Raw genomic sequence first — 21,608 nt, 5'->3', positions numbered from 1 at the left:
CCTCACTCCCTTCTTGTCCTTAAGGAAACATCCCAAAACGGATACTGCACCACCCCCATCCCACAGAGCCAGGTCTGATCATGCCCCAACTGCAGGTCATAGCTGTGGAGGATGCTGAGCCCTACACACCCCCAGTGCCTGCCTCGCAGCTGCGTCTCTGCCTAACCATCCTAGGGCAGCATAATCCAAACCTACCCAGTTATTTGGTAGTTTAGGGAGAGCTTGGACCTTGGTCCTGAAGATGCATCCTCAGGCCCATTTTGTTCTGTATTAAAAAGCACCCACACCGTGCCATTAGAAATAAGGAGCAGGACGTATACTCAAGGCATTCAGAGAAAAGTCTGAAACAAATCGACTAAAAAAACACCAAGAAACTCACAGTTTTCTGAGCATTTTCTTTTTATTGGGACCATTTTTTTCTCTTTTGAGACAAGGGACAGCTGAACTTCAACAGATTGCAGCCACGCACCACAACTTCACCGTACATTATTTTTTATTTTCTCAAATAAATCAGGACTGATTTCCTACAGTGCATTTACAGTTGTCAATTGGTGACTAGGCATCACCTGTCACATTATTTTACCATTTTAAAATCAGAACAGGACATATTTTTATTCAACAAGACAGATCAGATCAGTAGACAAAATGAAAAAGTTTATTATTCCTCCAGCCAGCTCACAACAGGAACGGGTAATGGCCAAGTCCTCTCAGTGTAGAAGAACACCAGGCACAAGGTGAAAAGCTTTTTTATACTGTTTATTGTTCGACTGTGCACATCCGGTTTGACGCTAAGCACGCCAACTACCGCTAGGATCATTTGGACACAGGAGATCTTCATGTATGGGGATGGAGATGAACCCTTTCAAACACCCATGGAGCTTCAACTTACAGACGCAACCAAATTGCACCACAAACAGCCTCAAACTGGCCCCACAGCCTACGGCTAAAGCAAGCTACAGCCAAGCCACTAACCGAACTGAGCACAAACCTGCATTTCCACACCAACACTGACAACCCAACCCAGAAAACCCTACACACTGCCTTCAGTCACAGCTATTTTGATCAACTCCTAAACTAGCAACAGCAACCTGCAAAAACCTAGACCGCCACATATCAATACACGCAACTAGCACAACACCTCAACCTCACTGCCTACAAATCAGGGCCAACCAAATACACACAATGCCTCAACCTCACTGTCTACAAATCAGGGCCAACCAAATACGCACAACGCCTCAACCTCACTGCCTACAAATAGGACCAACCCAAGACTGAGTCCATGGTGCAACTTGAAGCGTGCAGCAGCTTGCTCCTAACTGAATGTTTGAAAGTGTAGAGATGCACATGACAGTCTCCATCTGTACATATCTAAGCATACATTAAACATGTATGTCTCTTCCTCCTGCCCACACCAACCCACACTTGTTGTTTCTGAGCTTTCTTGTCCTGCTTTCTGTTCCTTCTTCTCCAGCTGCTCTTCAGGGACCTGCAATAGTACACAAGACAGAAGTGGAGTTGGCTGGCAACGAACTGCACACACCACTAAAAATATACACGAACGTAGCTCACGGCGCCCATTATACTCTTGAGCTTGGTGACCTTTTGAAAGAAGCGGGGTGCGCGACCGGCTTCCTGCTTACAGGGAGGTCCCACTGCTCCAAGGCTCCCTCAGCCACATTTTGGCTCTTACGTGACTGCGAGCTAAGGGCAGGGAGGTCACTGTGTCCAGAGTCCCTTTCCTTCGCACCCTTTTCCCTGGCTGACTACCTCCCACCTCACACCCTGTCCCAGGCTTTGTCCTTGCAGTGCTGGGAACACTTGGTGGTGCAGGGGGAAGTCAATGCAGCCTGAGTGCATATCGAGCAGCTGCAGCTTCTCTCTTTTCAGCCCTGCCGTGAAGGGGTTCCTGCAGCCTCCCTGCAATCCCTAGGTAACCCCTCTGCTCAACCGCACAAAGTAGCCTAAGATTTGGAGAAAGCAGGGCAGGAGACCTGTGCCTTGCTTATAAGCCAACAGACCCAGGACGTCCTGGCACTTCAAGCTTTCCATGGCTCACATACCCCAAGTCTTTACCCAAACTCCCTCACCTTTGTCTCCCCGTGGGCTGGCACTGTTTTCTGTCCTGGTTACACGTTAACTCCTATTTGTCTGTTGTCTTCTCTGCTTCTTCCTCTGGAGGCAAAAAGGAGGAGACAGAAACAGGATGTCAATCAGCACGATGGAAGATGGGTCTGCAGGCCCCTATTTCTCTCCCTCTCTTATCCTTACCTGGACCTGTGGCCACTGTCCTCTATCCGTGGAAAGTGGGGAGGGCAGACGTCTGTGGTCTGGGCTGCCGACACCTGGGCCAGCCAGGAGCAGAGCGCGACGGGCCAGGACTCCGGACAGAAGTGCTAGGACGGCACCATGAAGGTGACCACAGACACCGGCAACCCTGCTTACAGGGCGGTGCTCCTTGCACACAGCTGGCTGCGGGGCATGAAGCCCAGAGAAAACCTGTAAAGCCCTGAATGCCAGCTGACGGGTGCATCAGGCAGTCTCAATCAGGGCTCAAAGCAGCCTCGTGTCTGGGGACACAAAGCCCATGACTTCAGCCACCCATCATGGCTGCCACGGAGCCCAAAGGGCTGAAAGAGGCCTCCTCCTCCAAGGTCAGAGGGGCTGGGGGGGCGCAGCCCTGTTTACAGGGTGTCAGAGGAGACCATCTCAATGGTGCCAGGAGCAGCAGAGCAGAGACCTGGACCTGAGTTACAGGAAGGTCACGAAGCCTCAGGGGTCCCAGCGCGCCCAGTATCCTCCACAAGCCTGCAACCTTCCCTGCAGTCTGTGGGGATCATCTGTGGCCAACCTCACCGAGTGGGATGAGACCCAACCCGGAGAATCAAGGGGGCCTGGACCCTGCTTACAGGCTGCAGGCCGGGGTCGGGGGCGCAGAGCAAGGGCTGGCCAAGTGCCAGGGCACTCGTCCCCAGGGACTCGGCTGGGGAACACGTGGCTGTCTCTCAAGGAGGGCAGGAACTGCAAGAGCTACCAAGTGCCCGAAGGACCCCAAAAAGAGGGGGTCTAAGGCCTGTACCCCGAACTACAGGGAGGCCGTGTGCCCAAAAGTATTAGAGAGGGGGCCTAATGCTCCCCGAGACCAAAAGGCCTGGAAATCCGTCCCCCTAGGTATGGAGGTGGGAGGAGAAGGCTATGAGGACGCATCTCGCCCCTTTCCCAGCACTGGGAAGAAAATAAAGTACGCTGCAGCGATTTTAACAACAAAAAGAAAATAACAAACGCTTTCGCTCCCAGGCGCTCCTCTCTCCCGCTCTCCACACTCTCACAAGGGTAAAAAGTGTTCCCAGGCTGGAAAGGAGCTCGATGCTGCAAACTGCTTGACCTCGAGCCTTACACTGAAAATCCTCCTCCGCTCCCAGGGGGTGACGAGGCTGAGACCGGTGCCCTCGTTACAGGGCCCGGCCCGCCTGGCTAGTCAGGCTGCCCACGGCGGGCAAAAGGGAGAGGACCACAGCCCTGCTTACAGGGCGGGCCGTCAGGCCTGGCAAAAGACAGGACTGTCCCCAAAGGCACACTGTGACCTGGACCCTGCTTACAGGGCAGGCCACAGCTCTGCAGAACCCAAGTGTCCAACAGGATGCACAGGACTCGTACCCTCGTTACAAGGCACAGTCCGTGTGACTAGCCACGCTGCCCAAGAGGGGCAAAAGGGAAAGGCCCATAGCCCTGCTTACAAGGAGGGCCACAGCCAGCCAAAACACAGAGCTGTCCCCAAAGGCACATTGAGACCAGGACCCTGCTTACAGGGTGGTCCACTGCTCTGCGCAATCTAGCCCTCCACCAAGAGACACGGGACTCGCACCCTCGTTACAGGGCATGGTCCATCTCACTGGCCACACTGCCCACGGCGGAGAAAAGGCAAAGGCCCAGAGCCCTGTTTACAGGGCGGGTCGCCAGGCCGGGCAAAGGACAGGGCTGTCCCCAAAGGCACGTAGAGACCTGAACCCTGCTTACAGGGCAGGCCACAGCTCTGCAGAACCTAGGCGTGCAACAGGATGCACAGGACTTGTACCCTCGTTACAGGGCACAGTCCGTGTGACTAGCCACGCTGCCCAAGAGGGGCAAAAGGGAAAGGCCCATAGCCCTGCTTACAAGGAGGGCCACAGCCAGCCAAAAGACAGAGCTGTCCCCAAAGGCACATTGAGACCTGGACCCTGCTTACAGGGTGGTCAACTGCTCTGCGCAATCTAGCCCTCCACCAAGAGACACGGGACTCGCACCCTCGTTACAGGGCATGGTCCATCTCACTTGCCACACTGCCCAAGACAGGCAAAAGGGAAAGGCCCACAGCCCTGCTTACAGAGGGGGCGGTCAGGCCTGGCAAAGGACAGGGCTGTGCCCAAAGGCACATAGAGACCTGGGCCCTGTTTACAGGGTGGTGCACAGCTCTGCACAATTTAGCCCTCCACCAAGAAACGTGGGACTCGCACCCTCCTTACAGGGCACAGTCCATCTCACTTGCCACACTGCCCAAGAGGGGCAAAAGGGAAAGGCCCACAGCCCTGCTTACAGGCGGGGCCCACAGCCAGACCAAGGACAGGGCTGCCCTCAAAGGCACATTGAGACCTGGACCCTGCTTACAGGGGGGTCCACAGCTCTGCGCAATCTAACCCTGCACCAAGGGACATGGGACTCGCACCCTCCTTACAGGGTGGCCCAGCTGTCTGGATGTGGAGTGCCAGGCATAGATGCATGAAAAAGGACAGGTGCCTGGACACAAGGATCAGAGAGGAGGCCACAGGCTTCAACCCAGACCACGGGAAGGTCATCAAGGTCTGGGGTCTAAGGAATTTGCCGTCACCCCACGAGACTCGGCTCCAATATGCGAGGCTGCCCTGCAGCACAGCGCTGCAGACTGCTCCGGCTGCCTACGCCAGTGGAAAGAGGCTACGTCCACCCTGCTTACAGGGGCTCCTCTCCGACTGGCTGGGAACAGCAGTGGACTTTGACTCCCAATTACAGGACGTCCAATGCTAGGAACATTCAAACTGCCTGTCATTCTTACACGGTAAGACGCACCATGCACCCTACTCACAGGAGGCTGCGCCCCTGGCAGTCATGTCTGGCAGCTGGCCCGGGCCCCGCTTACAGGGCGGCCCCACTGCGCAAGACCGACTAGATCCACACTCAGTACAAAGGAGGTGGTGGTGACACACGCCTTGCTTACAGGGTTGTCCACTTCCACCCGACTGCCACACAAGCGCAACAGCATCAAACGCACAAGCTCGTTACTGCGTTACAGAGAGCTCACGCAGCCAAAATTTGGCTAATACATGACTGATACTTGAAGGCAGGGAGATCACTCTGTCCAGAGTCCTTTCCCTTTGCATCCCATTTTCCTGGCTTTCCGCCCTGGTGTGGTTCGCCCGCTGCTCGTCCATCTGGCAGCTGCAAAAAGGAAAAAGAAAAGAAATAAGGACCCACCCCCGACAAAGAAACCGAAACACAGTCTGGGTGTAAAGCATGGGGTCAGAGACTGAGACAGGGAGTTGTAATGTCTGTTTGGTCCTTCCCTGCCACCCCTGTGGAGCCGTCTTCTGTTCGACAGCGCGGCGAGAAGGAATCTCTCCCTGTTCAGCTCCCAAAGACTAGCTCAGCTGGAAATGGAAAGCCATGGGCCACAAGCCGACAGGCCCAACTCGTACCACATCACAAGACTGGCAGCACAAGGCACCTGCAATCCTGCTTACAGGATGGTGCCCGCCCCCCCCCCCGCAAACACCAGCTGCCATGGCACAAGGCTGACCGAACGCTGGTTGCTCAGGCGGTGCGGTTCAAGGAAACAAGCATCCGCACACGTGGAGGACAATGGGCAGAAACTACAACTCCCCTGACAGCAAAGTCAAACCCCTCAAAGGACCAAAAAAACATTCAAAACACCTGCATTCAAGTTGGGGACGTAACCAAACCCCAGGTAACAGCAGTGAGTGGGGGAAGGAACGACTGCCCGCTTGCGGCTGCCAGGCCGAACCCAAGCGACAGCAAGCTCACAACGCCCAGTGTCCTAAAGAGCTTGCTGCCTTGGAAAAGCAAAGCGGACGTGACATGCCTCTGGTTTACAAGATGCTCAGTACTCCACCTAAAACTTATCCGCGTATGACAACATCAGGAGCTAAGATGCAAATCCTGCTCCTAAGAAGGTGCCAACAAACCAGACTTCCAAGGCCCCCCGATCCCAAGGTCTATGGCTTGGCAAAGGGACCAAAAATAAATAAAGAGAAAAAGAGGGGCTGCATCAAAACTCCCTTACCTTTGCATGGTTTTCCTCCCTCCTTGTCTGCTGACTCCTGCTTGTGCGCCATCTTTCCAGCTGCTCCTATCAGGGCCTATAGTAAACAGAGGCAGACACTGCATTTAACTCGCCATGTTGAAAGACAAGTCTATGGGCTGCAACTTCTCTCCCACTTTAAGCCATACCTGAATCTGGTGCCAATCTGTCCTCTATCCGTGGAGATGGGGGACGTCACATGTCTGTGGTGTGGGCCGCCGACATCCGGGCCAGCCAGGAGCAGAGCGCGACGGGCCAGGACTCTGGACAGGAGTGCTAGGACGGCACCATGAAGGTGACCACAGACACCGGCAACCCTGCTTACAGGGCGGTGCTCCCTGCACACAGCTGGCTGCGGGGCATGAAGCCCAGAGAAAACCTGTAATGCCCTGAATGCCAGCTGACGGGTGCCTCAGGTGGTCTCAATCAGGGCTCAAAGCAGCCTCGTGTCTGGGGACACAAAGGTTATGGCTTCAGCCATCCATCATGATGGGCACAGAGCCCAAAGGGCTGAAGGAGGCCTCCTCCCCCAAGGTAAGACAGGCTGGGGGGGCACAACCCTGTTTACAGGGTGTGAGAGGAGACCATCTCAATGGTGCCAGGAGCAGCAGAGCAGAGACCTGGACCTGAGTTACAGAAAGGTCACGAAGCGTCAGGGGTCCCAGCGCACCCAGTATCCTCCACAAGCCTGCAACCTTCCCTGCAGTCTGTGGGGATCATCTGTGGCCAACCTCACCGAGTGGGATGAGACCCGACCCGGAGAAGCAAGGGGGCCTGGACCCTGCTTACAGGCTGCAGGCCGGGGTCGGGGGCGCAGAGGAACCACTGGCCAAGTGCCAGGGCACTCGTCCCCAGGGACTCGGCTGGGGAACACGTGGCTGTCTCAAGGAGGACAGGAACTGCAATAGAGCTACCAAGTGCTCAAAGGACCCCAAAAAGAGGGGGCCTAAGGCCTGTACCCTGAACTACAGGGAGGCCGTGTGCCCAAAAGTATTAGAGAGGGGGCCTAATGCTCCCCGAGACCAAAAGGCCTGGAAATCCGTCCCCCTAGGTATGGAGGTGGGAGAAGAAGGCTACAAGGACGCATCTCGCCCCTTTTCCAGCACTAGGAAGAAAACAAAGTACGCTGCAGCGATTTTAACAACAAAAAGAAAACAACAAACGCTTTCGCTCCCAGGCGCTCCTCTCTCGCTCTCCACACTCTCACAAGGGTAAAAAGTGTTCCCAGGCTGGAAAGGAGCTCGGTGCTGCAAACTGCTTGACCTCGAGCCTTACACTGAAAGTCCTCCTCCGCTCCCAGGGGGCGACAAGGCTGAGACCGGTGCCCTCGTTACAGGGCCCGGCCCGCCTGGCTAGTCAGGCTGCCCACGGCGGGCAAAAGGGAGAGGACCACAGCCCTGCTTACAGGGGGGGCCACCAGGCCAGGCAAAGGACAGGACTGTCCCCAAAGTGACAGAGAGCTGGACCCTGCTTACAGGGCTGTCCACTGCTCTGCGCTATTTAGCCTTCCACCAGGGGCACGGGACTTGCACCCTTGTTACAGGGCGGCCCAGGGGTCCAGACGTGGAGTCAGACACAGATGCATGAAAAAGGACAGGTGCCTGGACACATGGGGAGAGGAGGCCACAGACTTCAACCCAGACCACGGGAAAGTCATCAAGTTCTGGGGGCTAAAAAGTTGGCTGTCACCCCATGACGCTCGGCTCTGGTGTGCAAGGCTGCCCTGCGGCACAACGCTGCAAACTGCTCCGGCTCTCTAAGGCCAGTGGAAGGCGGCTACGTCCACCCCGCTTACAGGGGCTCCTCTCCGACTGGCCAGGAATAGCAGTGGACTTTGACTCCCAATTACAGGATGTCCAGCGCTAGACATTTTTTCTCATGTTAGAAAGCAGCACGCACCCCACTTACGGGTTGCTGTGCAATTGGCAGCCAAGTCTGACAGCTGGCCTCGACTCTGATGACAGGGTGTGGCAGTGCTGTGCAAGACCACTAACCAGATCCACGGCCTTCACAAACATGGTGGTGGGGACACACCTCGATTACAGGGTTGTCCGCCTTCCACCTGACTGCTGCAAAAGTGCAACATCAAGGGCAGAGACTCGTTTCTGAGTTACAGGGAGCTCGCCCAAAGGCTCACAAAGCCCAAATTTGGCTAAGACATGATCGAGACCTGAAGGCAGGGATGCCACTCTGTTCAGAGTCCCTTTCCTTCACATCCTGTTTCTCTGACTGGCTTTTCTCCTACCTCGCCTCTTCCCTGCTGCTTTCCCCATCCGCGTCTCCTTCCCGTTCTTCCGAGGCCTGCAAGAACAGAGACCCAGACGGGCTGTAAGTGAACAGAGCCAGAGCATACATCTAGCAGCCATAACCCTTAATGCACTTAGTATCCTCTGGAAACTTGCAACCTCCCCCATAATGCACAGGCAATACAATACCTCTGGCCAACCTCAGAAAGTAGCCTCAGACAAGCAGTAAAGGCAGGGTACCTGAACCTTGCTCCCAGACTAGGGGCACGGGAAATCCCACCCCAAACCTTCCAAATCCCAGGTGTGCAACTTAGCAATGAAACCCATGGGGTGGACACTCCCCATGTCCAATTTCTCTTACCTTTATCTCCTGTTTGGCTGGCCTGGCCTTCCTCCCTCCTGGTCAGCTCGCTGCTGCTCGCCTGCCATCCCATCTGCTTGTCCTTCCTGGGGCGATGCACATCGACCCTCAAAGGGGACCGGTCTCGCGGGATTCGGGGCTGCAGCCTCAGGTGGCCGGTCCAGGCAAGCGATGTCTTCCATCAATCCCTTTTCAGCAAGGGATTCAGCATCCTGGACGACCAGCTCGGACACGCTCAGCACACGCTCAGGACACACACAGTGGTTACAAGGGAACCACTGCAGAAATTAAAGGGGGCAGCGGGCGGGGAAACTTGGATGTGAAGTAACAGGAAAGGAGATGAGAGAAACAGCGCAGCGGGGAAGAATGAACTTGGAGATGAAAGGCACCAGACACCAACCAGGTGCCTGGCAGATCAATTTTATTAGTCCATTAAATAGCAGGCAGCCTCACACCTGCTTTTGCGCTGTCTTCTTTGCTGGTTTTCTTCGGCGGCACCCCCTGTGCTCGTGCTTCCCCATGGGATGGCCTTGAGAGGGCACAAGCCCCCTCAAGTGACCACCAGTGCTTGACCGCCCACAGAGCTAGGCAGCACCACACCGTAGCTCGGGCTTGGGGGTGTGAAAGACTGTCAGTGCTTGACCCGTTTGCGAGCAGGGCAGCACCACACCGCAGCTCGGCAAGATGACCCCGAGAGCAGACAGCAGCGACCTCCAGGCCCTCGCCCACTGCAGCCCCAAGTGATGCCTTAAGAAGGGGCCGCGGGCCAAGCCCGACAGACCTGGCCCGCTGCCCCCCCCCAAAGGCAGGAAATGAGAACTACAGGGGTTCAGACCAGACCCACTGCCAACCCGAATGGTATCTTAAGGGAGGGCAGCGGGGGCCTACGGACCTTGCCGCTGCCCCCCACAAACGACACCCTAAGGGAGGACTGCGGGGGCCCTCCGGCCCTCCCCACCGCGGACCCAAACCATGCCTTAAGAGAGGACCGCGGGCAGAGACAAACCAGCCCTGCCTGCCGCCCCCCAATGACACGTTAAGGGGGCAGTGGAGCTGGCTACGGACCTGAGCCTCCGCCCCCCTGAATGACACCTTAAGGCAAAGCTGCGGCCGAGGCCCGGGGACCTCGCCCACTGCCCCCAAATGGTGCCTTCAGGGAAGGACCGGACGCGTGCAAGCCCGGCCGCTGCCCACCCCGCGGGTCACCGGTGCTTGACAGGTGCTACGAGCCACGCAGCACCCACGTGGCTCGGGACGTCACTCCCCACAGCCTTTCACAACCCTGGGCCTGCAGAGGGGCCGTAGGTCCCCAGCTGCAGCCCACGTGCCCCGCCCCCGCCCCGCCCACCCCGGCACAGAGCGGGCAGGGGGCTCCGCCTCACCTCCTCGGGGCGCCGCCGCCTCTTCAGGTCTTCCGGGGTTAGCGCTCCCCGCCGCAGGCCAGCTGTTCTCCGCCCTCCTCGTGCCGCGGTGAGGCAGGCGTCGCTGCCGCTTCAGGGCGCTTCTGGGGTTACGGCTCCCCCCCGCTGGCCAGCTCTACCAGCTCTTCTCAGCCCTCCTCGTGCCGCGGTGAGGCAGGCGCCGCTGCCGCTTCAGGGCGCTTCTGGGGTTACGGCTCCCCCCGCTGGCCAGCTCTACCAGCTCTTCTCAGCCCTCCTCGTGCCGCGGTGAGGCAGACGCCGCTGCCGCTTCAGGGCGCTTCTGGGGTTACCGCTCCCCCCGCTGGCCAGCTCTACCAGCTCTTCTCTGCCCTCCGCCGCCGTCCGTCACCGAGTCCGCCCGTGTGCGCGGCACGCGGACTTTTATTCTTTCTGGAGGCCCCGCCCCTGATGGGGGACCAATAGGAAACCTCGACGGAGGGGGTCAGTCCCCCTCAGCGATACTTCGGCACCTTGTCTCTGGGGCACGTGGGGGGAAACTTTCCTCCTGCCGTCTCCTGATTGGCGGGGAGGGACACGCCCCAGCCAATCAGCCCGTGCCGTTTTGCTGCAGCTCACGAGGCCGCGGCATGCCTGCCACGTGCGCGGTCTGGCGGGCTCTGCGCGGCGTCACGTGGTGTCTGGCTTTGCACGCTGGCTGAGGCGCCCGGCGCGAAGCGGGCTTTGCTGGGGTTTGCCGTGCTTCCTGCCGGGCTACCGGTCTTGAGGCGTGTTAACATGCATGGACACACACATCATCTGTAACTACCCGCATGGATCCCCTCTGCTTGCGGGCACGGCCGCGCTGCTCTAGCGCACTCATTGCCACGCACCGCCGCCGGTTCCAGTTTCCCGCCACTCCCGCCCCGCTCCTCTCCACAACGCGCCTGTGCGGAGCAACCCCGCGGGTTCTTCCCGCTCTTCCCGCACCGCGGGTTTTCACTGCTTTTTTCCCGCTTTTTTTCTATTTTTAAACAAGGCGGTGAGGGGGGGGTGGGGGGGGATTCCGTGCAAATGTTGCGGGCCGGAGAGCCCCCCCCACCCCCCGGCCCGGCCCCGCTGCCTCAGCCCTGCCCGCGCTATGGGACCGCGAAGGATCGCAGGCGGACCAATCGGCGCACAGAACGGCATCCCTCCCAGCCAATCGGCGCACGTTTCCAGGCGGCAGAGGCTCCTGAGGGGACCCGGGCTGGGCTGCCCCTCCGCGCCCCTCACGCAGGCACCTGCGGGGCTGAGACTGGCGGGAAGGGGCAAGCACAGCGCTGGGACACTGCACCCTGGGACCAGGGCTTTCTTTAATAATGAAAGGCCCTCCCCTTTCCTTTCTTTAATAATGAAGGGAACATCACTAGCAAAGTTCTCGTTTCTGGAAGCTGGCTCCTCCACTGACCCCACCGACGCTGCAGGACACTCCCCCCCCACCCACCCCCCAAAGCGGGTAGGGAGCACTAATAACCCTTTCAAGCTGGCGGAGGTTTCCATCTCCACTTTATTGAAAAGCAAAAGGTAATTTTTGAACAAAGTGGCCCGCCCGAGAGCATTTCCCAGGTGTGATGCAGAGCAGACATGGATTCGAGCTGGTGTCAGCACTCAGCAACGCTCGTCCTTGTGCTGGTAGTGCGATGCACGGTGACCTGTCCTGGCCCCACAGCTGTTGCTACCAAGATGGGGGCGGGGGGGTATTTCCAGGCCCCTAGACATGCCTTGGCACTTCCCAAGTGTGTCTACACAAGACACTTATTGCACATTAGCCTAATAATACTGTGCAGTAGCTTGTCATGGCAAAAAACATGCTATTTATGTGCAGTCTTATTCAGGTAACGTGCAGTTAGTGTCACTAAATAACTATGTGCCAGTGCTACTGCACTGTACCTTTAGTGCATTTAGTTAGTACTTTATTAAGAAAGTACTAAAATAAATGCACAGTATCTAAGGCGCATTAATGAACCTGAACCACCACAATGCAGTGTGCTGTGTGACACTCACTTCAAGCGAACATCTCACACAGGCTTCTCAGGTCGAGTGTCAGGATCTTGTTTCCTTTGCAGTGACTTGCACCGAGGCTGTAGTATGTTTCCAGGTAGATCCCGGGGTTGAAATCCATCTGATAAACTTCTCCCTCCCTGAAGCTAGATGGAGCCTCCACCTTGCACATGCAATAATTTTGGGTCCCGCCCTCTGGGTCAGCTGTACTGCTAACTTCCCCGTCCACTGTTGTAACCCTTTCCTATGCTGCCAGATTGCAGTCCTCGCCCTGCTGCTCTCATGCTGGAGCTCTCGGACTGAGAGGCTTGCAGAGACCAGAGGTGATAAACCCAGAGCTGAAGCTGCCAGGCACGCGCTGGGGAGGTCTCGGGCTTTCTTTGCCCTCGAAGCTGTGGTGACTGTTCTGACAATCCTAGATACACCCACTGGATAGATTGCTTGCAAGTTTGGGTTTTCTTAAGGGGGAAAATGGACTGAGACAGTGTATTTCGGAGCTATACAGTCATAGAAACCGAGGGTTGGAAGGGAGCTCAGGAGGTCACAGCCAGTCCAACCCCTGCTCAAAGCACGACCCTCCCCAACTACATCATCCCAGCCAAGGCTTTGTCAAGCTGGGTTTTAACACCTCCAAGGATGGATACTCAACCCCCTCTCTGGGTAAACTGCTCCAGTGCTTCATCACCCTCCTAGTGAGAGAGTTTTTCCTAATATCCAACCTCAACTTCCCTTGCTGCAACTGGAGCCCGTTGCTCCTTGTCCTGTCATATGTCCCAAATGAGAACAGTTCAGCTCCATCTCTTTGCAACCCCCCAGCAGGGAGCTGAAGGTTGCTATCAAATCCCCTCTCGGTCTTCTCTTCTTCAGACTAAATAACCCTTAGCCTCTCCTCTCAAATCATGTTCCTTAGCCCTCCAACCATTTTTGTTGCCCATCACTGGACTCTCTCCAACTTGTCCACATCCTTTCTGCAGCGGGAGTCCCAAAACTGGACACAGTATTCACAAGTGATTCCCTTGTAAAACTGCTTCAGCAACTTTCTTAAGGACTGGATACAGAGGCTATGGGACGAGTGTTACTATAACAGCGTGCTGGGGCTGCGAGCTATTGCTGGGGGGTGTTGGAGGATGGAAGTGGCCTACAGATGCCTGTGAGGGTCAGGAAAGCAGTGACACGTGGGATTGCTGAATACTTGTCAAAACTCATCCCTCTTCCAGCACCGCAGCAGAGGACTGTAGGACAGGGCATCGTTCCCTGCTTTTATCATCCTTGTGAGTAACTGTGGGCATCGCTCCCTGTGTTTTATCATCCTCATGAGTAACTTTTCATGGCAGCAAAGTGAAGCAAAGTCAGCAGGAGAGGGATTCATTTTGGCTGTAGGAGTGCAACTCACTAAACCAGGAGGGAGATGCAGAAGTCTCTGAGCTGCCTAGGGATGCCTGTGAAGTAGGCACTTGGTAGTTAACACGTGACGGCATTTTTCTTGATGTATCACAGGCTTCAGAACAGGACGGAGAAGAAACTGTGCCCTGTGCGATGGGATGGGTTGCATTGGGTGGGTGAGATACATTGGTGAAGTGGCATGGGAACTGCCCGCTGGGACAGCAAACAGCGCTATAGCTCGGCTCCAGATAGACTGTGCTGGGGGCACCTAAGGGCTGGCAGCTTTCTCTGGGTTTGCTTCATGCCAAACAGGGCTCCTGGTATTAGATGAGTTAGAAAGCAGCAAAAAAAAGCAGGGGGTGTTGCAAAATATCTCCTCCAAACTGGCAAAAGTTTCCAGTTTTGTTTTACTGATTCGTAGATGAGAACCCCATGCAGAAGTAGTTTGCATGTTATACTGAATACGTGTATTTTCTATGCAAGAGTTAAAGCGGACTATTGTGTTTCAGGCAGGTGTAATTAGTTCTAAGAAGATGACCTAATTGATGATTTGATTGTTTTCAATGCAGATCAGAGGGCAAATCACTCTCCACAAGAAACAACAAATACCATCCGACCCACAACCCACTTCCTGTCCCTTTCCTGGCATTGGTGCCTCCTATTATCAAAGACTGGGATCAGACAGACCAGGCATTGGACCGAAAACCACAGGGCACATCTTGGGTGCCCATATACAGTGCCCTTCCAGACGTGGTGAAAGGTTTGTCAAGAGCTTGAGGAACCCAGGGCCTGAAAAGATCTGGACTGGCATAAGCAATCCATGATTAGTACATGTGGAAGCAACACCCTGGCCACTCTCAAGGCAGTTTTCACGTTGCTCCTGTTGTTCAGGGTCAGAAGACACTAGCATCACACCTGAGAGTCTGCGCTCCTCTCCTGCCTAGTGAGGACTTCCATTCGCATGCAAATGCTGCAATTTCTCATTTTTTAAGGAGATGTTTGTATTTTCACAGGAAAGGGTGAAACACATTTTAAGCAGGAATATATACATCATCTTGGGCATAATGTAGCTTTTTAATTAATTTAATTTCTGTTTTAGAGGGATCCTTTTGTGTCCCACTTATTCTCCAAGGGACTTAAATCGCTTTCTCTTTGCGGGCGACAATGAAGTACATCCCAGAGAAATGGCAGATTTCCTGCGTGGTGTTGTCGTCCCTGGAGAGGACGTCAAACTCCTGGATGGCAAAGCCAGTTGCACTAGGCGCCCCCCTCAAAAATTCCTCTGTCAGAACCAAACAGAAGAACTTTTTGGGACCGACCATGTAGAAACTGGTGCCCAAATCTCCGCTCAGCACCAAATGCCCCCCTGGCTTTAGCAGAGAGCTGATGTTCCTCAGAGCGGCGCGGTACGAGCTGTGGTCTTTGCAGGCAGCTTCCAAGCACAGCGATGAGACCAGGCAGTCGGCCGGAGGCAGGACAACGGGATCCAAGGGGTTGCTTTTGTGGACATCACATTTTAGGATGCGTTTGATGGCTCCTTGTAACTTCCCCTCTTTCTCAGCCCATTTGTTCCTAAAGAGAGAAGAGGAAAGAGAGAGAGGAAAGCAAGAGGTTATCTATTTTGGTGTGTTTTAAATGCCTCCCCTGGGATACAGATCTGAGAAATGGGCACGTGGGTTTTGTGTCTCTGATTTCCATTCCCTTGGAGAAGGATTTAATAAAGGGGGGAGCTTTGAAAGCCATTTTGCCCCACCCTCCCTGAAATTTGGGTGGATTCTCACAGGCAGGCTTAAACCCACGGGATTTCGATGGCAGTTCGGTACCTGTCTCCCTCCAGCTCACACATGTGCTGCACCACCGGAGTCCAGTCAAATGCTCCGGGCTCGTTCTTCAGCAGCTCCTGGCAATTTTGATCTATATAATCTGAAGCAATGATCTCCTTAAATGACTCGCAGGCAGAAAGCAGCTGGTAAATGGTGGGTCCACTGCCAATATCAATCAGGGTGTGGCCTGTCACAGCACCTGGTTGGGGTTAAAGAATGGTTCAAGATGATCATCACCTCTTCCCCATGCTGCATGCCCTCCAGCAGAGGCAGGGGACAAGCAGCCCCGCTAAAGCTGCAGCCTTTCCTGGTTCTTGCTCTGCTTTACGGGTGCTCCTTCCTTTCCAGGGGCTGCAGAAATTAACTGATAAAGAGCCAAAACAAGGCACCACAGTGCTTGAGTTTTAGCAGTTTCTCCTCCCTGCTCCCCCTGCACTCAGCCTCTTTCCGTTCATAAACCATACCCAAAAACATGATTTCTTTTGCACCTAGGTGAGCATTTTTATTCAGCATTATTTCATAAAACCAAGTGCCTCCAATCCCATCGCTGCACCCTGACTCTTGCAACCCCCTTTGCAAATGCTATGAGAGAGGCCAGTCTCTAGGTTAACCCTGCCTGCCTCTGGGCTTACAACACCTGATATTAATAAAGCAGCGGTGTGTGTCTGGGCAGAGCTGCACTTGCAATCCCACAGGCATATCCCACTTACTTCCCCATATCCGATTCCTTCAAAACCCTTTAGTTCAAGGGATGGCTTCATAACAGTCTAAGGAGAAGGGGAAATCTGCTATATAACCATCTGCTCCAGGACAGCGAGGGCGCTGAATAGCCTCTCTTCTCTGCTCACGGATCTCCAGGCACTTTAGGCAGGGCAGGAGTTCACAACATCATGCCTTGCTTAAGGGATGAGGACGAGCAGGGGGCACAGAGAGCTGACACAACTGCTCTAGAGTCCAACAGGAGGGTGGTGGTGTGGACACGGGACATCATTTTCCTAAGTAAAGTCCAGTGCCCGACTCTTTGCAGGCAGTGCATGAGAGGGGAGGGTGGGAGAAGCTCTCCAATGCTCTGCTCCCTGTTCAGAGGCTAAGCATGAACACTTGGCATTTTTGCTGTGCTTTGTAGCTGGAAAGCCCTTGGGAAAGCACTTGCACAAAAGCTTGTGGGCAGCAAGACAAACTTGGTGAACTGCCCAAGAACTGTTTGTCGCACGACTGAGACACTTGTCTCTAGCAACTGCAGACCACAAGCACATCGCACGAGCAGTGCAACCTCCCACCCCGTCTCCTCTCCGAGTGCCTAGCTGGTCGTGCCCCTGTCTGGCCAAGGGAAGACAAGAGTGCCCAGGGCTTTGGGAAGGACCTACCAGAAGTGAAGGTTTTGCAGTAGTGTTTCAGGACAAATGTGAGGAACTCATCCCCCAAGGTGCCTCCTCCGAACTTGAAGTATTCCAGGTACGCCGTGGGCTCGAACTCTGCCTTGTAGACCTCCCCTCCCGTGAAGGCAGCCATGGGTCTGCTCTGCCCTGGCTCTTCCCTGGCTTTGCTCTATTCTTGCCTGAGTCTCTTCTTGGGGCTTGTATCATCCCATCTACACTCAGCCTTTTAACCCCTTTGTGCCCTTGACACTGAAAAGCTGCTTGTAGCTTGTCTAAACCTCAAAGGGTCACTTTAGGGCTGCAGCCGGCTGTTAACAATCCCCACTTGCCCTTTGAGCCCAAGGGGGAGGACACCCCGGGGTTGCAGCGGTCGCAGAGTGATGTGAATAGTTAATGGCTCAAGGCCATCCCGTTAGCTGCCCCCTCTGCAGCATCACAGCATATGTATATGTATATGCACAGCAAGGGACTTCTGACCCTTGGCCAAATTCTCCATCATGGACATGAGAGCAGCAAGGAGAGAGAGCAAGTTCATACAAAGATCAACATCAGCAGCACAAAAGCTCTCTTAATGCCTCACTGCGGCATTCGTGTGCTTCATCTGATGTGTGAGAGGAGCCGGAGAGACTCCCCAAGGCTGTTGATCCCAAGAAGCCCAATGATCATGGCAAAGGAGCCTGGAGATCTGAGTCTGATAGGGTAGGATACAGTGCCCAAGAATAGCCCATGGAGGCAAAGCGCCTGTGCTCAGGAGTAGCCATGAGAGGTGAAGTGCCTGGGAGAAGCAGGCAAGCCTGTGTCTCTGGGTTTGTGGTAATTGATAGTAACAAAACAATACAACACGATTTGCTAGGGCTCCCATTTGCCGTCTCACAGCTAGGTAAACAGCATTAGAAATAACATCTCATTTCCTTCACAATAACAGACGAAGGAGGGCATTTGATTTTTTAATGCGGTGCTTATGGAGAAGCTTCGCCATCAAATATTATCAGGCTTATCTCTGCTACCATCATCTCCAGCACTAACATGTTCTGGATTGAATTTGGTTCATACCTTGCCATGTAAATGGCTCTCCGTAAATGGAACTTACACGTACGGTGCATTTCTTTCCCCTTGGCTTCCCTCTCCACACCCAGCCTTGCACCCTGTATTTGTTTAAAGCTTACAGGGATGCGAGACCTGAGCTCAGCCGCAGCAGAGACTGGTGAATGCCCTTGCTTATGTGACTGTGCAGAAGTGCAGGAGGCTGGCCGCCTTCTTTTAAACCTTCTTTTAAATCCCATTTGCTTTTGGATCAGGAGGGAAGAGCTGCGGGGCCCAAACAAAGATCTTGGGACAGGTAACACATCCTGCAAAGTCCTCTGAGGGGTCGATAGCTGCATGCCCTGATATCTGGGGGAAATGCAGACACACCAAGAGCATCCTGAGACATGGCCCTGTGCCTGTCACCACCATGGTATTGGGGACCTGAGCCTCCCAGACTGGGCAAGGCACCGAGATGCTTTTGTTGTCATTAGGGGTGTAGGTTGTAGCCACGTTAGTCTAAGGACACAGGCAGACAAGGTTTTGGGGGTAAGTCTGATATCTTTTAGAATATCAGAAAACTCTTCTTTGCAAGCTTTCAGGTACAAATAATACCCTTTGTCGGGCTGAGGAAGTGTCTGCAGATGGTCTGTGCTCTTCCTGGATGAAGTAGTAAAGCAGCCAGAGGCTCGCAGTTTGGATCGCTTGCAAGCACTTTAAGCACCGAGGGCCTTTGTCCTCAAAAGCCTTTGGCAGAGAAGACCATTTTGGACAGAGCCTTTTGGACAGAGAAGACCATTTGGCTGTGGGGCCGGTGTTACTCCAATCTCCAGGCAAGACTGCAGGCTGGTTTATTTTAGGTGCTGATGGATGGGCCCACTTTAGTGATCAAGTGCTCCCATCTCGGCTCATTTCAGGCTTGTGGCACTCTCTATAGGTAGATGGCTGAATACTCCCAGTTGGACCGGGATAGCACAGCACGTCCCCTTGCAGGCGGAGGGGAAAATCTGCCACGTCCTATTGAGTTCTCATCGTGCTTTCTCTTTTCGGGCCACGAAGAGGCAGCAAAGGCTCATGTGAAACTCCACTGCTCCTTGTTCTGTCATCTGCCCCCACTGGGAACAGCCGAGCTCCATCCTCATTGCAGCCCCCTGCAGGGAGCTGAAGCTGAGCGGCAAGGACAATTCTGCTGCTGCTTGAAGGCACCTTGCAAAGAGGAGAACAGGTTTGTGCATGCACCAGTTGGGAAGGGAATTGTTCTTGGGGAAAAAATTCACCAGAAGCCTTTATTTTATTCCTTTTACTCTCAGCTGCATGAAGGGATCTTGCTGCCACTTTGGCTGTGCATACTTATGTCCAGGAGAATACCCACAGGCCCTCCTCACCCAGTACAGAGGTAACGAGGGTCCTTCATCCGTTCTTCTCCCAGCTGCCAATGCAATTGGTGCATCCAACCCAGGCTGTGGGCAAGTTGGGGGTCAGGGGAAAGGTGGGAAAATGTGGCACCATGGCTAATTTCTGCTTCCAAACCCCTGAGATGGCTCTGCCCGCGTTGGGGGCCAGACAGACCAGTCTGCATGTCCCAGAGTCTGATCAGCACCAGGTCAAGAGGTGCAGCCGACAGTGTTGTCACCACCAGAGCTTGCTAGCCTGGTGGGGAGAGTGCTGGCTTGGAGGGTGGGAATCATGGGTTCAATTCCCACCCTGGTATGATGAGCAAATATCCTTTGTAAGTTGGTGTGGGGGGCGAGTTCTTTACTCCCGGGGCCCCTGACTCTTTCATTGCTGTGGCCAGAGGCATCGAGATAAGAGGCACACCTGACAGATGTCCAGGAAAGAGAGATTGCTGGCCTGGTGGGTGAGGTGCTACCTTGACATGCTGGTGGTATGGGTTCTAGTCCTGTGTGTGTCTGGGCTGGTGAGTGAGCCCAAGACCCATGGCCTGGGTGCCCCCCTAGCTGTGCTGTTTGAGCGCACAGCAGCTGGGGTTGGCTCCATGCTGCTGCTCAGCATGACTTTGTTGGCGCAGGACCTTTTGGAGGTCACGGAGAGGTCGCCCGGGTCTGGGGGCGTCCAGTTTTGGCACTCCAAATGTACACGTACAGTGTACAGTCGTCCACTTCCGCATTACTGATTACGTATATGCCTTTTAGTCTCAAAAAACCAGGAGCCAGTGGTCCTTCTACATTCACATGGACAACTGGACATGTACACCGGGAGTGCCAAAACCGGACGCCCCCCCCAGCGACCTCCAAAAGGTCAGGTGACAACAGTAACCAGCAGCCTAAGTCATGCTGAGCAGCAGCCAACCCCAGCTGCTGTGCACTCAAACAGCACAGCTAGGGGGGCACCCAGGCCTTGGGCTCACTCAAGATGACTCACCAGCCCAGACACACACGGGACTAGAACTCATGTCTCCAATGTCGCGCCTCACCCACCAGGCCAACAAGCTCTCCTTCCTAGAGACCTGTCAGGTGCGCCTCTTGACTCAGCACCTCTGGCCGCAGCAATGAAAGAGTCAGGGGCCCCAGGAGTAAAGAACTGGCCCCATAGATGAGCTTACAAAGGGTACTCACAGTGACAGGGTGGGATTTAAACCCATAAGACCAAGTTTCTACACCAGCACCTCACCCACCAGGCCAACAAGCTCTCCTTCCTGAAGACCCGTCGGGTGCGTCTCTTGACTCGGTGCCTCTGGCCGCAGCAATGAAAGAGTCAGGGGCCCCAGTAGTAAAGAACTGGCCCCAGAGACCAACTTATCCATAGCAGGGGTGGGATTTAAACCCATGACACAAAGCCTTTAAGGCAGCACTCTCCCCACCAGGATAGCAACCTCTCCTAGCCAACATGCTCTCAGCCGCACCTTTTGACCCAGTGCTTCCGGCCCCAGCAATTAAAGGGACAGCAAGCTGGCCGCGCTGCAGTACTCACAGTGCCAGGGCTCGGGCAGAGGTGCAACTGCAGCCAAATCAGGTGGAGAGAGAGAGAGAGAGAGAGAGAGAGAAAAAAATAGTGCAGGGTTTTTTTTATCTCTATATTGCGCTCTCTCTCTCTCTCTGTGACACAGGAGGGAGACAGCTGGAGAGACCAAGGGTGCGCCACAGGCCTTGCGCCCCAGCCCTCCCCGGGAGCTGGTTAAATAGGGGGTTGTGTTCCTGTATTAATGCGGACCCTAGGACCATCTCAGACTCCTCTCAAACTTCCCTTGCTTTACTTAGCCAAGGGGTCGTCATCACTGCACCCGCGTGAAGCGGGGACCTGTTACATGGAGCACCTGGTGCGTGGAAGAGGGGTGCAGACTGAGACTCAGGGCAGAGCCACAACAAAAAAGGACCTTGGGCAGGTAAAGTGGGGCTTCGGTTGCAAGCCGGGAGCCTGAACCCTATACTGTTACCCGAAAACCCAGACTCAGCTGCTGCCCAACCCTGGAGGTGACCAGACATCAGGGCCTCCTCTATCTCGGACCTTAAGGCTTCCCCAATGGCAACAGCTGCGTCTCAGTGAAGGCTGAAAAGTTTCCCAATCTTACCCGACCAGCAGCCAGGCGCCCAACTCCCCTAAACCCGTCAGCATTCAGAATATAAGCCTATCCCGCAGGCAGCCCCACCGCCCCCATGGAGCAGCGCCGGCTCACGCCGCCCCGCACCCCTTCTCCAGCCCTGCA

The 21,608-nt window shown here is 54.9% G+C and overlaps 1 protein-coding gene and 1 long non-coding RNA gene across 2 annotated transcripts; both read right to left on the bottom strand.

Annotated features, from left to right (window-relative positions):
* Window positions 1–381: 381 nt before the first annotated feature.
* On the bottom strand, window positions 382–10,786 carry LOC132251624 (uncharacterized). The gene is made up of 6 exons (XR_009463614.1): window positions 8,936–10,786; window positions 6,478–8,629; window positions 6,311–6,386; window positions 2,269–5,448; window positions 2,088–2,172; window positions 382–1,486 (listed from the first exon to the last, which is right to left on the bottom strand). It is a non-coding gene; the product is annotated as an uncharacterized LOC132251624 (long non-coding RNA).
* Window positions 10,787–14,681: 3,895 nt separating this feature from the next.
* Window positions 14,682–17,087, bottom strand: LOC132251476 (nicotinamide N-methyltransferase-like). The gene is made up of 3 exons (XM_059731308.1): window positions 16,910–17,087; window positions 15,543–15,741; window positions 14,682–15,291 (listed from the first exon to the last, which is right to left on the bottom strand). The coding sequence occupies exons 1-3, from the start codon at window positions 17,052–17,054 to the stop codon at window positions 14,856–14,858; spliced, it is 780 nt and encodes a 259-aa protein (XP_059587291.1). The 5' UTR covers window positions 17,055–17,087; the 3' UTR covers window positions 14,682–14,855.
* Between the last annotated feature and the right edge of the window lie 4,521 nt (window positions 17,088–21,608).

Source organism: Alligator mississippiensis, chromosome 7 (assembly GCF_030867095.1).
Source record: "Alligator mississippiensis isolate rAllMis1 chromosome 7, rAllMis1, whole genome shotgun sequence".
Classification (NCBI taxonomy): domain Eukaryota; kingdom Metazoa; phylum Chordata; order Crocodylia; family Alligatoridae; genus Alligator; species Alligator mississippiensis.
The sequence above is the reverse complement of the archived record's forward strand: the minus strand, read 5'-3'. Positions and strand labels throughout refer to the sequence as shown.